At 44.3% G+C, this 13949-nt stretch overlaps 1 protein-coding gene and 1 pseudogene across 1 annotated transcript in view; one reads left to right on the top strand and one right to left on the bottom strand.

Moving 5' to 3' along the window:
- Positions 1 to 6382, bottom strand: part of LOC147433803 (protein STRICTOSIDINE SYNTHASE-LIKE 10-like) — a 44152-nt gene extending 37770 nt beyond the window's left edge. The window contains exon 1 of the mRNA XM_086490410.1: positions 5990 to 6382. Within this exon, the coding sequence (XP_086346536.1) occupies positions 5990 to 6330 (341 nt within the window). The 5' untranslated portion in view covers positions 6331 to 6382. The remainder of the gene's footprint in view (positions 1 to 5989) is intronic.
- Positions 6383 to 8288: 1906 nt separating this feature from the next.
- On the top strand, positions 8289 to 13224 carry LOC147433802 (uncharacterized; annotated as a pseudogene).
- The last annotated feature ends 725 nt before the right edge of the window (positions 13225 to 13949 follow it).

Genomic DNA, 13949 nt, shown 5'->3' with positions numbered 1-13949 from the left:
TTTGAGATTTCAAGAGGGAGGTATGTCACCAGCGTGTGACTACTATCTATCCTTTTTGTTGATTTCTTTCTTATTTTTTATTTACTTTCACTTTTTGGAAACACCCCTCGGGAAATCTAACTGCCCTGCATTGCAAAGCTAGTGTGGAACTGTTCAGAGGGAGTCCAGGCCAAGAACAAAAAGGATAGATAGTAGTCACACGCTGGTGACATACCCCCCTCTTGAAATCTCAAACGTCCTCGTTTGCATCTATGTCATACATGCTTACAGTCAACACTGATGTATTCAACACCTGTCGACACATGTACGACACATACATGCTCATTGTCAACCCTAGTGTATTCAACACCTTGTCGACACATGTATTGCCTGCGTGTGAATCCTGTCCCAATGACATAGCGGTAGCTTCGCACTGTGCCATTGCTTTGAGTCATTAACTTTTCGGACGACTTTTGGGTTATTTGAGTTTTTTGGTGATGCCTTTTGGTTTAACCAATGCTCATGTGACATTTAACCGGATGATGGACAGGATTTTTCGAGAGCACAGGCTATTTGTTGGCACTTTCTTTGATGATATCATTGTTTTCTCCAAGAATGAAGCAGACCACAAAGATCATATACTTCTGAGATACATTTTTTTGGGGACACTTTGTCTCAGCAACAGGAGTGCAAATGGATCCGGCCAAGATAGACACTATCTGTGATTGGCCCGATTTGAAGAATGTCCATGAAGTTGAAAGCTTCTTGGGACTTTGTTCGTACTTCGAAAGTTTGCAGAGGTTGCTTCCCCTTTGCATATCTTGATACAGAAAGAAGTCCCTTTCTCGTGGGGATCCACAGAAGTGACTGCCTTTCAAACATTGAAAGAGATATTGACTACGGGACCAGTTTTGACTTTGCCGGACTTGCAAAAGTCATTTGAAGTATATTGTGATGCTTGTGGTCCTAGTCTGGGTGCGGTCTTGATGCAAGAAGGCCATGTCATTGTTTATGAGAGCCGATTGTTCTCTAGGCCGGAGATGACAGCACAGATTTATGAGAAAGAGCTTTTGGTGGTTATGCATGCTCTTACTCAGTGGTGGCACTACCTACTCGGAGCGGATTTTACTGTCTTTCCAACCCATCAGAGTTTGCGCTACTTCTTGTCACAGAAGCAGCTTTCGGAAAAGCAGATGCGGTGGGCGAACATCTTGTCACAGTTTCACTTCTAGATTGTCCATGAGTAGGGACAGAAGAATGTGGTGGCAGATGCTTTGTCTCGGAAGCCGTTGGATTTGGCTATTTCCGCAATACATCATAGGAGCTTCGAGGATATGGTCGATCAGTATGCCACAGATACAGATTTTGCAGATATTTTCACGCGGATACGGGATGGGGAGACAGTAGCTGGATACTCCCTTCGGGAAGGCTACTTCATGAAAAAGACTATGTTGTGCGTTACACAACCGTTGAGGGAAAAGGTTATGACTAAATGCCACTGTCCACCTTTTACGAGTCACCGCGGCATTGCTACCACCATGAAGGGGGTAGAGAGATACTTCTTTGGGCCGAGACTCAAAAAGGATGTGGAAGAGTTTGTGCGCAGTTGCTTAGTATGCCATAAGGTCAATTTTGACAGGTATAAGGCACAGGGACTGTTAAAGCCTTTACCCATACCCACCCGCCCCTTGAAAAGTATTGAAATGGATTTCATTTTTGATCTCCCGAGAACACAGAATGATCACGATGATTTTCCGATTACATGGCACGTCTGAGACGATTGTCTCAGACAGAGACCCCAGATTTATGAGTTTCTTTTGGAAGGCAATTTGGGAGAACATTGACACGCGGTTGCAGTTCTCGTCATCGTTCCACTTGCAGACTGACGAGCAATTTGAGATTGCCAATTCAGTGAGTTTAGTTTTATTGAAGTCTTGTATCTCGGATTAGAAGACTCAATGGGAAAAGAACTTACCTTTGGTGGAATTTGCCTACAATAACACGATACACTCTTCGATGGGGAAGACGCCATGTGAGATTGTTGAAAGTGCTACAAAGGTTCCATCCTTCCTGAGCACGAAAGATTAGATATTTGAAGCGGATGAATATTCGCGAGATTTGGATACGCCTTTTGCCAAGGTTCGCAAGACTTTGCAGAAGTCTCAAGAACGACAGAAAAAGGCAGCGGATCGCCATCGTCGCGACTTGAAACTGAAGGAGGATGATTGGGTGCTCTTCCGTTTTGAGAAGGCACGCCTAAGAAAGAAAAAGGGAAAAGAGAGGCTTTTTCCAAAGCTTAGTATGCGATACTACGGACCTTTCCAGATCACTGAAAAGATAAATGATGTCTCCTTTCGATTGAAACTGCCAGATACTTGGAGGATTCACAATGCATTGCATGTGAGTCTCTTGAACCCTGTTAAGGGTGATGTGCCTGATGATGGGGAGCTTGATGAGCAACCCGCAGTGGAAGAAAACGAGGAGACCCTTGTTCCTGAACAGATTTTGGCACATAACGATACGAAGAAAGGTAAAGTCCGAAGGCGGTTCTTGGTTAAGTTCAAGAACTTTCCTGCATTTGATGCGAAGTGGATGGAGGAGGAGGACCTAGCAGATACTCCTCGGATTGTGAAACCTTACCTCGATGTTTTGGTTTAGCATAGTCTACTCCAAACGGAACCCAGAAATTCAGCTTGGCCGAAGATCTGGTGTAGTGGGATGCACAAGAGGGGAGTTACTCCGCTTCTTTGTCAACAGATGCCTTGATTTTGATACTAAAGTCACTGATGTCTCTTTGAGCTTCAGGGATAATGAGAGCTGACAGTATTCTGTTGGATGACTTTATGAAATGGAATTCCTTATAATGATACTGATTTGTTCTCGACTTCTTTTGAGTGCAGGAACTGATAGCCGAAAAGACTGCAGCATTTTGGTCTGATTGATCTCGAATAGACATGGTTGCAATAGGGGTTAGTCAATCGGACATCGATCAGGTCCCGATTGGACCTAGATGTGATTGCTAGCTACATTGCCGATAAATCATGCTCTAAGATCCGAATGAATGTTGAATGTCATGTGATGTACTGTGATGTCTGGTGATGTCCTGTGATGTCGTGTGATGTGACTGTCGATTTTGTACATGTGCTAGATGTGTGTTCCTAGTACGTAGGTACTAACAATCAGTGTCTGCTAAGATGGTTTATGGCTTTTGTCGGTTTTGCAGGCGTAATCGCGGTCGATTACAATGCTTTCAAGAGGGGGGTATGTCGCAAAGTGATGACATGGCAGACAACAAAAACCCTAATTTTTGCCAGAAACCCTAAAATTCCTGCAAACCCTAATTTCTGCCAAAAACCCTAAATTTCGGAAATCGCCGAGGTTGAAAAAAAAAAGACTTTTTTTTAATGATGAGCGACACAAATCTTGCTTTTTCTCTATACAATGAGAAAGAGAGAGAATGCTTTTGCTTTCAAGTTTTGACTCTCTGTGAGAGAGAGAGGGCAGTTGCTTTTGATTTGAAGCTTTTGGGGCTCTGCTTTTGGGCCTCCCTTGTAACCTTTAAGTTAGTGGTGAGGGCCTCACTTCTCAGAGCATCTCGAAGCAGAGTCTGAGAGTGAACCCCGAGTCACTCCCTTGTACTTTAAACTGATTAATATAAAAAGAGATACCGAAAGGGGTGCCAGTCTTTGGGGCCAATATCTCTAGGCACGGAACTCCGCCGGGCCAGTGCAAATCTATTGTGATCTGTGAATTGTTTGAAGTGGTTATTTGGTGCTGTCGCGGTTGATTCTTGACTTGGAGTGTCCAAGTCCGTTACAAGAGGGGATCTAGCCTAGACGCCATCGGGATGGGCGTCCAGGCTCCATGCGGACGTAGTGTGAAACGGGCCAATGTGGCTGGCCATTATTATAAAAGGGAGGCCAAGGCATCATTTGCAGTTATCAACCCCCACTGGTAGAGTGCCAGTGGTTATCTCATGAGGCTAGGAGTGTGCGAGGTTACCTCGAGGAGGTGAGGCTGGGTGGTATGGGACGCTCGGTCTTACAGGGGCACGCCTACGTCCACGGACGCTGCCCCAGAACGGGGGAGCCGCCAGAAACCACCTTTTTCAAAGCAAAACATGGGGCTTGTAACGCTTAGCATTACATAGAAATGGAGTCAAGGGGAGAAATCCCAAACACACCACAAGATACATTAAGCGATAAGACATTCTAATCAGGAAGTGGCAATGAAGTTCTCTGGCCGTAAGAAACCTACAAAAAGTTGCCAAAAGCTTTCACCTCCTCGGGCAATTTAGTGAAACCCCAATGTCCAGTGCTACGTGCCTGATTGATATAAAGTATCCATTTTAAGAAATCTCCTAACACCTGTAGCACCTCATAGAAGCCAAGGGACTATGAAAGTCCTGGGTTGTGCCTCCAAAATCATCCGCATCCACCCTACCATGCCTGGATGTTGTACTCCCAATAAGAATGCAGATCTATGGGACGACAATATTATGAGAGGCAGAAGAGACCCATTTGTTGTCCACCACAAAAGCCAAGGGAAGGTACCAAGATGCACATCTCTCTAGGGCGTCACTAAAGTATCTCTCAAACAAACCTGCAAGCAACCACGACCTTGCATGTGAAGTGCTTGCTTTTCTCCAGAAATTCAAGACACGCAACTACCCAATTGATAGCCTCTCCCACTCCCCGAGTTGTAGAGTTTTGGAGGAGAGTTTTTCAAGGACAAAATTGAAAGACACTACAAGAGAAAAAATTTAAAATAATATCCCGCTCTCTGAATGCAATTTACAGAGGAGAAGCTTACTTGGTTCTTTGATTCTTTCCTAGTAAATGTTCCTTGACAGCGAAGTGAACCGGGGGGGGGGGGGGGGGGGGGGGGTAGAAAATTATCTTAGGAGGAAAGAGAGGAAGCAGATCACATCGCCATGATGTCTCAACCAACGCTCCCCAGCGCCCCCTCACTACGTTCCTAGATGTGTACAAATTTCAAAAGACCATTCCTCAACGCTCACACAATGACAATGACTCCTTGGAGGAAGACCAGCTCGTAGAAGAATTGCACTGATTGTCCGCTCTCTCTAAGACTTGTATCCGTTTGTGTCTAATTGCATCAAGCCACTCCTATCGCAAGGCACCTCTTGAGACTTGCTAATAGGCTGTGAGTTGAGATCTCGTCAAGGGATCTAATCTTGGCTACTGCAGGGCCACATCCGAGGCTTATCTGACTAAGACTTGTAGGCTGACATGGACCTCATCTGATGGCTGCACAATCAGCTGCAAAAACAAGGGATCCCACCAAAAAAACAAAAAGCCTTTTAAGGAAGTGCAGCTTATAGGCTCATCATCCACATGACAACATAGCTCATTGCAGTCATGCACATGACAATATACCTAACGGCTCCATCATGCATAGTATTGACTACAATATTATTTCTTTCCACTAAAATATTCCAGTACCAAAAGTGATGTGTAACAGGGCACCAATGTGCATGCCCCCCCACTCCCAACGAACACACAGACACACGATACTACATTAATACAAAGGTCTGCATACTGATGTCTGTCATGTAAGTTCAAATGTAAAGGCAGCCACCATGGCCCTCACTCTCTGACATTAAGAAGATGCCAGAAGTAATGCCAGCAGCCAGCGTGAAGCCAACAAGTGCTGCACACTTGTTGCTTTTGGGTTCTCATCTCTCTCAAGCATTAGACAGCGTACCCAGAAGCAAGAATGCCAAAGGCTATTAAGTAATAAGCTCAGTACTGTCACTGCTTAACCAACACCGACAAAAACTGGGACAATAGCTTGGAGCGTTTTTTTTAAAAGAGAGATTCCCACCTCAAGTATGCCCTCGGTCATCTGTATTATTATTAGTATAAGCCTTAATCTCAATAGGAAGACCCAGGTGCAGGGAGCAAAAATCTCTTTTACAAAATATTGTCAGGAAATGGAAAATTGGGGAGGGGGGCTTGGGAAGCGGAATAGAAGAAGGGGAGCTTACCCATTTGAGTAAATAGTAGCAAACTGAATCCATCCAAGTTCCGGACCATCCCAGCGGAGAATGCGGCCATCTGAAATGCCGGTGTAGGGGCCACGGCCAAGGGCATCGAAGGTGAGACTTTCAGGGCCGTGGAGCTGATTATAGAAGAGAATCTGGGAGTCCTGTAGCTTATTGAGGTGGTCCCGGGGGAAGTTGCGGCTGAGATGAAAGGGGCGCACCGGTACAGGAGCGGCTGTGAAGTTGGGATAGCCTGCAATGGGGCTTCGCTCCCATGGATCCACAGCTATAAAGCTTCCCACGGCGGCCACAGCCACAACAGCCAGCCGCCACCAAAGCCCCATTTCCTGCTTTGTACGTGTGAGTGTCCCTCGAAACAGGATGGAACGGCGAGAAACCCATCATGACAGTCGCCGTCTGCCCTTTTCACTTTTGACTCTGCTGCAAGAAGGCGCCACAATTCCCACAAAGAGGGCTGACGCGTGCCTCACCTTTAAGTGCCACGGGTCCCAAAGCATGGGATCAATGGCTCTTGTGCAAAATCAAAGGCGCGCGCAAATCTCGACCGTCGACAGGTAAAAATTAAACTCGGGATCTCGAGTTTAGTTTTTATGATGGGGTCCACAGAAACTGAACTCGGGATCCCGAGTTTAGTTTTTATGTCAAGATCTCGAGTTTAGTTTTTATGTCGAGGCACACGCGAGCATGTTGGTCAAGGCGTGTGTCCCCCAAGTTGATGACGAGGGTCCAAAACCTAGCTGGAAAAGCGAGGCATCCCGAGATTAGGCTGACCTCCCGAGATTAGTTTTTTGAAATCTAAACTCGGAATCCCGAGTTTAGATTTTAATCGATCAACGATCCAGATCGATCGCCATCTCGCCTTTCAATCGGGACCATTGATCCCATGCTTTGGGACCCCGTGGCACTTAAAGGGGAGGCGACGCGTCGATGGGTATCTCATTCGTTTTGGTAGGAGAAGACAAATTGACACCTGAAAAGTGAGGCCGCAGGCCCTCGTCACTAAATGACACCTCCCTGGGGAGCCTCTTCACTATATGGTACGGCTCTGGCCAGAGGGGGATTTAGAGCCCAAATTTGGGGGCGCAAGACGGCTTTGATCTCGACCGTCGGATCACACGGTGAACTAGGGGTGAACTCGGGACAAAAATGGCGCCTCGAGTTCACTCCTAGTTCACCTGCCTCGCGGGGTGTGGGTCGAACTTGGGACATTTCGATTGCCACACGAATGTCTTACCACCATGCTAGCGCGCGTCGCTGTGTATGTTGACATGGCAAATGATCATACCGTAGTTTAGGCGCCCCTAGTTCACCCTTAGTTCACCCCAGTTCACCCACCCCTGGCTTACCCGCCCCTAGTTAACCATTAGTTCACCCCCAATTCACCCACCCTTAATTCACTGCATGATCCGACGGCTGAGATTAAAGCCGTCTCGTGCCCCCAAATTTGGGCCCTAGATCCCCTCTGATCCAGATCCGTGCCATATAGTGACGAGGGGGCCTAGGGAGGTGGGATCAATGGCCCACAGTAGACGTCGCAAGGCGGGTGCAATTCGGGTCGTCCGATCATCATTTGAACTAGGTGTGAGCTAAGAGTGATCTCGGAGGTATGTGCACCAGACCAAATTTGGTGTGAACTCGGTGTGAACTCAACGCGAATACGGTGTGAATTGGGGAGAGTTTGCACACCACACCAAATTTGGTGTGAACTCAATGTGAACTCGGTGTGAACTAGGTGTAAACTTTTTCGTGACGCTATGATCTATAAACTTACCACACACACACCTTTCAACGAGCGCGCGTTAGCCTAGTGGTTAGAGTCAATCCCGTGGGGGAGAGGGTAGTGGGTTCAAATCCCGGATCCGAAAAAGTGAGAATCTTTTGCATTTCATAGGCAATCCAACGATCACAATCAACCGGTGATCGTGAGCCATTGATCCCACTCCCAAAAGGAGGTGTCATTTAGTAACGAGGGCCACCGGCCCTCCCTTTTAAGTGCCACGGTGTCATAAGCATGGGATCAACGACACTCGTTTCAAAAAGAGGGGCGCACACAATTCGGCCCGTCGATTTTTAAAAACTAAACTCGAGATCCCGAGTTTAGTTTTTTTCTCGATTTTAGTTCTGATAAGATTACACCTAATTCAAAAATTTGGAGAGGGTCTTCGTTTATCCAAAGCGGGAACGTAAGCACAGAGAGAAAGAGCCTCAAGTTGAGAGAGAGAGAGAGAGAGAGAGAGAGAGAGAGAGAGAGAGTCTTCTCAAGTAAAAAAAGGGAGATCCCATGGTACTTACTAGGCGCTCAAACCGTTATGCAAGCACGCTGAAAGAGAATACTATGGATGGCTTCCGGCAAAGCAGCAACTCTCCATTGAATCTGGTGGAAGAAATGGAGGAACATGACTCACTTACACTCCCATGGCGTATAGTAGGCGCTCAAACCGCGATGCAAGCACAGTGAAAGAGGATCCCGAGTATGGATTCCGGCAAAGTAGTAACTCGGGATTGAATCCAGTGCAAGAAATGGAGGAGCACGACTCACCTTCTCACATATCGATCCTTCACAAGTGTGTGTGCGCGTGTGTAAGAGAGAGAGAGAGAGAGGGGGGGGGAGGTTAGGGTATGTGTGTGTGTGTGTGTGTCTGTGAGAGAGAGAGAGAGAGAGAGAGAGAGAGCGAAGATGTGTGTATGAGTGTTGGAGAGAGAGATAGAGAGGAAAAGGAAGAAAGCACTTGCGTGTGTGAGAGAGAGGGTGTGTGTGTAGAGAGAGAGAGAGACACTTTCTGCTAATTATCCAGAGTTTGTTTATTGTTAAGGAAAATAACTATTTCAAATGTAACCAAGATGAATACGGGAGGTGGTGGCAGTATTGTTTAGCTTCTGAAGCATGTATAAGCAAACGTCAGCGTTTTGAGAAGAGAGTGGATATGAAACGCCACCTTGAAAGAAAGCATCAATGTGAAAATGTGGTCGTGCCACCGCTTCCAATAGGTTGGCCAAAGGGAAACGCAAAAATTCACAAACCCACTTCTTCCAGGTCACGCATTCAAAGCAAGTCTCGATTTTTCAATGTTGAGCAAAAGCTTAAGAATGCCAGAAAGGCATACGAGAAAAGCAAGAGAGAACAGGGAGATCGGGGATGGGCGCTTTGTGCTCATAAGAAGAAAGGAAAAATAGCAAAGGAGTCATGGATAGATGAATTTGTCAAAACTGAGCTAGCATCATGGGACTCATGCATCCCAACACAAGAGAAGTTGGTCATAGAACGAGTTTCGGATGGCTATGATAAAGCATAAGTTTCAATATGTTTTACGTGCTGCATTATTATATATGTGTTCTAAATTCTCATGAATTACAATGTTCAATAGAAGCGCATACAAACATTGGATTTACCTAAAGGAAGCGAGAAGAGAAATTCTACATCAAAAACAGAAACCACACCGGTATATTGCTCACATACATTGTCTCTTAAAACAATGCATATACTATTTTTAAATAACTTCTTTGATTGTACTCACCACCAGGATGCAAGCACAAGTCAAGTGGAGGTTCCACCTGCTCCTTCGCAAAAGCTAAAAACCAAAAGAAAGCATGACCCTGAGGCAATGGATGGATTCACATAGGAGATTTGCCAGGTATTTTTGAGTTTATATCAAATGAATAAATCAACCACACAACATCGTTGGCAACCAATATTTGATGATAAGAAGTCTCAACAATCCAAAGATGAAACCCATGTTGCAATTGAGATTCGCTAGGGCGTGATTGATTGTAAAAGCCCCATACCACTAAGTCCAAAAGGGACTGTCAGGTAAGCTATCATGTTTTTTAACGATAGGCTAGTTTCGTAACTTTCAAGTTATATTTTTTTCTTATTCTATGATATTTTTACTATTGTAGTGGAGGATTCGTTTTCCACTTAGAGTCTGTACGTTGTTTTAACCTTGGGGTTGACATGCTTCGATCGTTCCAATAGAATGAGCTTGATGTTGAGGCATCGACAATGGCTATAAACCTATTTGCTATGTATGAATTTTAGTTTTCATTCTTTTCTACATTTGTTATCACATATATACATATATTTGGTGTATACAGTTGGATAGAGCATACATTACCCACACACACTCTCGAGCAAGTGTGGTTTGTAGATAGCTTATTGTTGTCTTTTCTGTAGGAGAAGAAGGTTGGAAAAATTCCATGAAGAACTTCTTTGGTTCGCCAGATCTTGGAAGCCATAGTTTCACCTTCTTTCCAATTGTTGATGGGTAATAGTATTCACCATATTTTTCTTATGTATGGTATGTTATTGAAATTTATGACACCCTACCTATGTTCACATCCCCATCGGACGTTTATCGTTTTGTACAACCCGCATCATCTACGTCTAGATGGACTTCATTGAAAAAGGTCATGCTTTTTAATGTTTGATTCTCTGTCCATTCTACGCTCAGCTCGCGAGTATCGGGATGTTCTACAAAGGTATACTTGCAGAGGTTATGTATGCTAAATAATTTTAGTCTCATTGCATAAGCTTCTTGTTTTCCTTATTTTAGAGCCTGTGAACATTTTGGAAAATATTGTACGGATCAAGTTGTACAGTCAGAGCTATTGGATTCGATAAAGTCGATAGGATGTGAAACTATTGAGATGAGTGATCTACAAAATCTCAATGTATCTTATGGCATTCAAATGTAATTTGTTTTGTTTCTTGGTATAGACTCCACAACAGCCACAAATGCTCATGATTGGATGGTATGTGATGAAATGTATGCCCATGCTTATTGAGGGTGGCTTAATCGGTCGTCCGCCATGTTCGTGGGTAATCTATTATGTTGTTTGTTTTGTTAAGGGTTATATGCAAGTGTTTATGGAAGCTTTTGACTACTTGTATTTATGGTAGCTTTCTAGAAAATGGTTTCAACATGAAGATGTGGAGTTTATGGTTTACGTTTTCGGTATGGTTTTGAGTTACATATCCGGTTATGGTTATAGTTGCCGGTTATAGTTATGGTAAGTGTTTTCGACTCCGGTTATGGTTTGCGTTTATGATTTTTGGTTATGATTATGGTTGTGGTAAGTGATTCCGGTTATGGTTTACGTTTTCGGTATGGTTTCAAATTACGTATCTAGTCATGGTTTGCGTTTATGATTATGGTTGTCTGTTATGGTTATGGTTATGGTAAGTGATTCCGGTTATGGTTTACGTTTTTGGTATGGTTTTGAGTTACATATCTGGTTATGGTTTGCATTTATGGTTATGGTTGTCGGTTATGGTTATGGTAAATGTTTTCGACTCCAATTATGGCTTGCGTTTTTGGTTTTCGGTTATGGTTATGGTTTTCGATTATGGTTATGGTAAGTGATTCCAATTATGGTTTACATTCATTTTCGGTATGATTTTGAGTTACATATCCGATTATGGTTTGTGTTTATGGTTATGGTTGCCGGTTATAGTTATGGTAAGTGTTTTCGACTTCGGTTTGCATTTATGGTTTCTGGTTATGGTTATGGTTTTCGAGTATGGTTATGGTAAGTGATCCTGGTTATGGTTTACATTTTCGGTATGGTTTTGAGTTACATATTCGATTATGGTTATGGTTATGGTAAGTGTCGACTCCGGTTATAGTTTGCATTTTTGGTTTCCGGTTATGGTTATGGTTTTCGATTATGGTTATGGTAAGTGATTCCGGTTATGGTTTACGTTTCTGGTATGGTTTTGAGTTACATATCCGGTTAAGGTTTGCGTTTATGGTTACGGTTACCGGTTATAGTTATGGTAAGTGTTTTTGACTCCGGTTATGGTTTGCATTTTTGGTTTTCAGTTATGGTTATGGTTTTCGATTATGGTTATGGTAAATGATTCCAGTTACTCAAGGAGAGATGCTTTTTGCATATGGAGTTTTTCTTTGGACATAGACATTTGAGCTACATGTTGAGAGCTTCCTGTTGGAAAGAGGGCTATGGAGGGTGACGTCTGAGAGGAGCCATGGCGAGCTTGGAGATGGATGCAGCTGCAAAGAAAGAGAGAGAGAGAGAGAGAGAGAGAGAGAGAGAGAGAGAGAGAGAGAGAGAGAGAGAGAGAGAGAGAGAGAGAGAGCAACTCATCTTGAACAAAATTGCACGCAATGCTATTGTTATTAATCATTGTATATAAGACTTACAAAGTATATAAAGCTACAAAAAGCCATGCAAACTTGAGTCTATACTGCATGCCTATAAGAGGCTTTTCCCACGGGCTGACCGACAAGGGCTTGAACCCAACAATCCCCCCCTCAAGCCCGAACTAGACAGACCCTCTCAAAAATACCTCAAGTTTTTGGTGTACTCGTCAACCGTGAGTTTTAGGTTTTCTCACAACCAAGGATTTCTAGTGTATCCATAACCTGGTGCTAGATCAGTACCCCCCCCCCCCCCCCCTTGAACAGATAGGGTGTAGGCCAAATATGTAGCTACCCAAAAATGGAGTTTTTGGTTCATTGCCAAACCTTGGTTTTATGGTGTACCCAATAACCTCATGAGAGTGCAACAAAAATGGGCTGAGAACTGATAAAAATTGGGAGGTCTTACCACTTATCTTTGCGTCAGTGTCTATAACCCGTACAACTTATCATGGCAATAGTTGAAAATTTATAAGCTAAAATAACGCTTTGATTGAAAAATGTGATGGTTTTGACCAGAGACAAAATTTGACAAATTTGTGATAACATAAAGACAATCTGGTACTAGAGAACATTACTCTTGAATACTGCTTCAACAAACTCAAGCAGAAACTGGCATCTATTGTCCAAATAGCTTCGATGCACGGTCCATCTACACATTTTGAATCCACTTCATCCGAGCCACAACTTGATTGTACTGGCCAGCCACCGGCAAGTATAGGCAACCTATTGAAATAGTGCTCCACCATAGCCTCGACCATCAAGACTGTATCAATTGATTCTTCCAAAATATTTTGGTCATACCTTTCGGAAAACCCCGATACACGTGAGTCACACAAACCTAAAGTAGAGGATATCTTTTCTTGGATTCTGTTGGCATGATTGCATTGCAAGGCAACTCACCTATAAAAAGCAACCACTGATTTTGGCAGGCTACACACAGATGAGGCCGAGCATGAATAGACTCGTGGTCTCTGTTTGATTGCAGACGCCGACAACGCAGACGACAGAGGCTGGAGGATGTGCAGCGGGCTGAGAAGGCGGAAAGAGCAGGTGTTTTAGTGTCGATGGCAAATTTTGCTTGCAACGCCTGTAGGTATGCCGCTTAAGTGCCTAAAGATCCTTGCCTGCAACGCTTAGCAACACCACCAAGTTCCTCACGTTTCGAGAAGCGGCATGTCTGCGCGAGAAGCGGCCTGTCTTCCTGCGAGCGCCAAGCCTATGCTGCCAAAATTCCCACAAGGCTCTGTCTTGCCTGTCGTAAGAAAAGCGCCGGCCCTGGGCTACCTGTTGAGAAGTTGACCAAGTTCATTGGCTAACCATCCACGAGTTTTTATCTTCTTCACGATCTCCTTCTCACAGCAAGTCTCCCTAGAACGGAACCAACAGCTCTGATACCAGTTGTTGGAAAGAGGGCTATGGAGGGTGACGTCTGAGAGGAGCCATGGCGAGCTTGGAGATGGATGCAGCTGCAAAGAAATAGAGAGAGAGAGAGAGAGAGAGAGAGAGAGAGAGAGAGAGAGAGAGAGAGAGAGAGAGAGAGAGAGAGAGAGAGAGAGAGAGAGAGAGAGAGAGAGCGACTCAGCTTGAACAAAATTGCATGGACTGCTATTGTTATTAATCATTGTATATAAGCCTTACAAAGTATATAAAGCTACAAAAAGCCATGCAAACTTGAGTCTCTACTGCATTATAAGAGGCTTTTCCCACGGGCTGACCAACAAGGGCTTGAACCCAACACTTCCCACATCAAATAGATCATGTATACAACTTTCCAATATTGAAGG

Source organism: Adiantum capillus-veneris, chromosome 19 (assembly GCF_014529385.1).
Source record: "Adiantum capillus-veneris isolate H3 chromosome 19, ASM1452938v2, whole genome shotgun sequence".
Classification (NCBI taxonomy): Eukaryota; Viridiplantae; Streptophyta; class Polypodiopsida; order Polypodiales; family Pteridaceae; genus Adiantum; species Adiantum capillus-veneris.
This window is presented reverse-complemented; position numbering and strand designations above follow the sequence as displayed.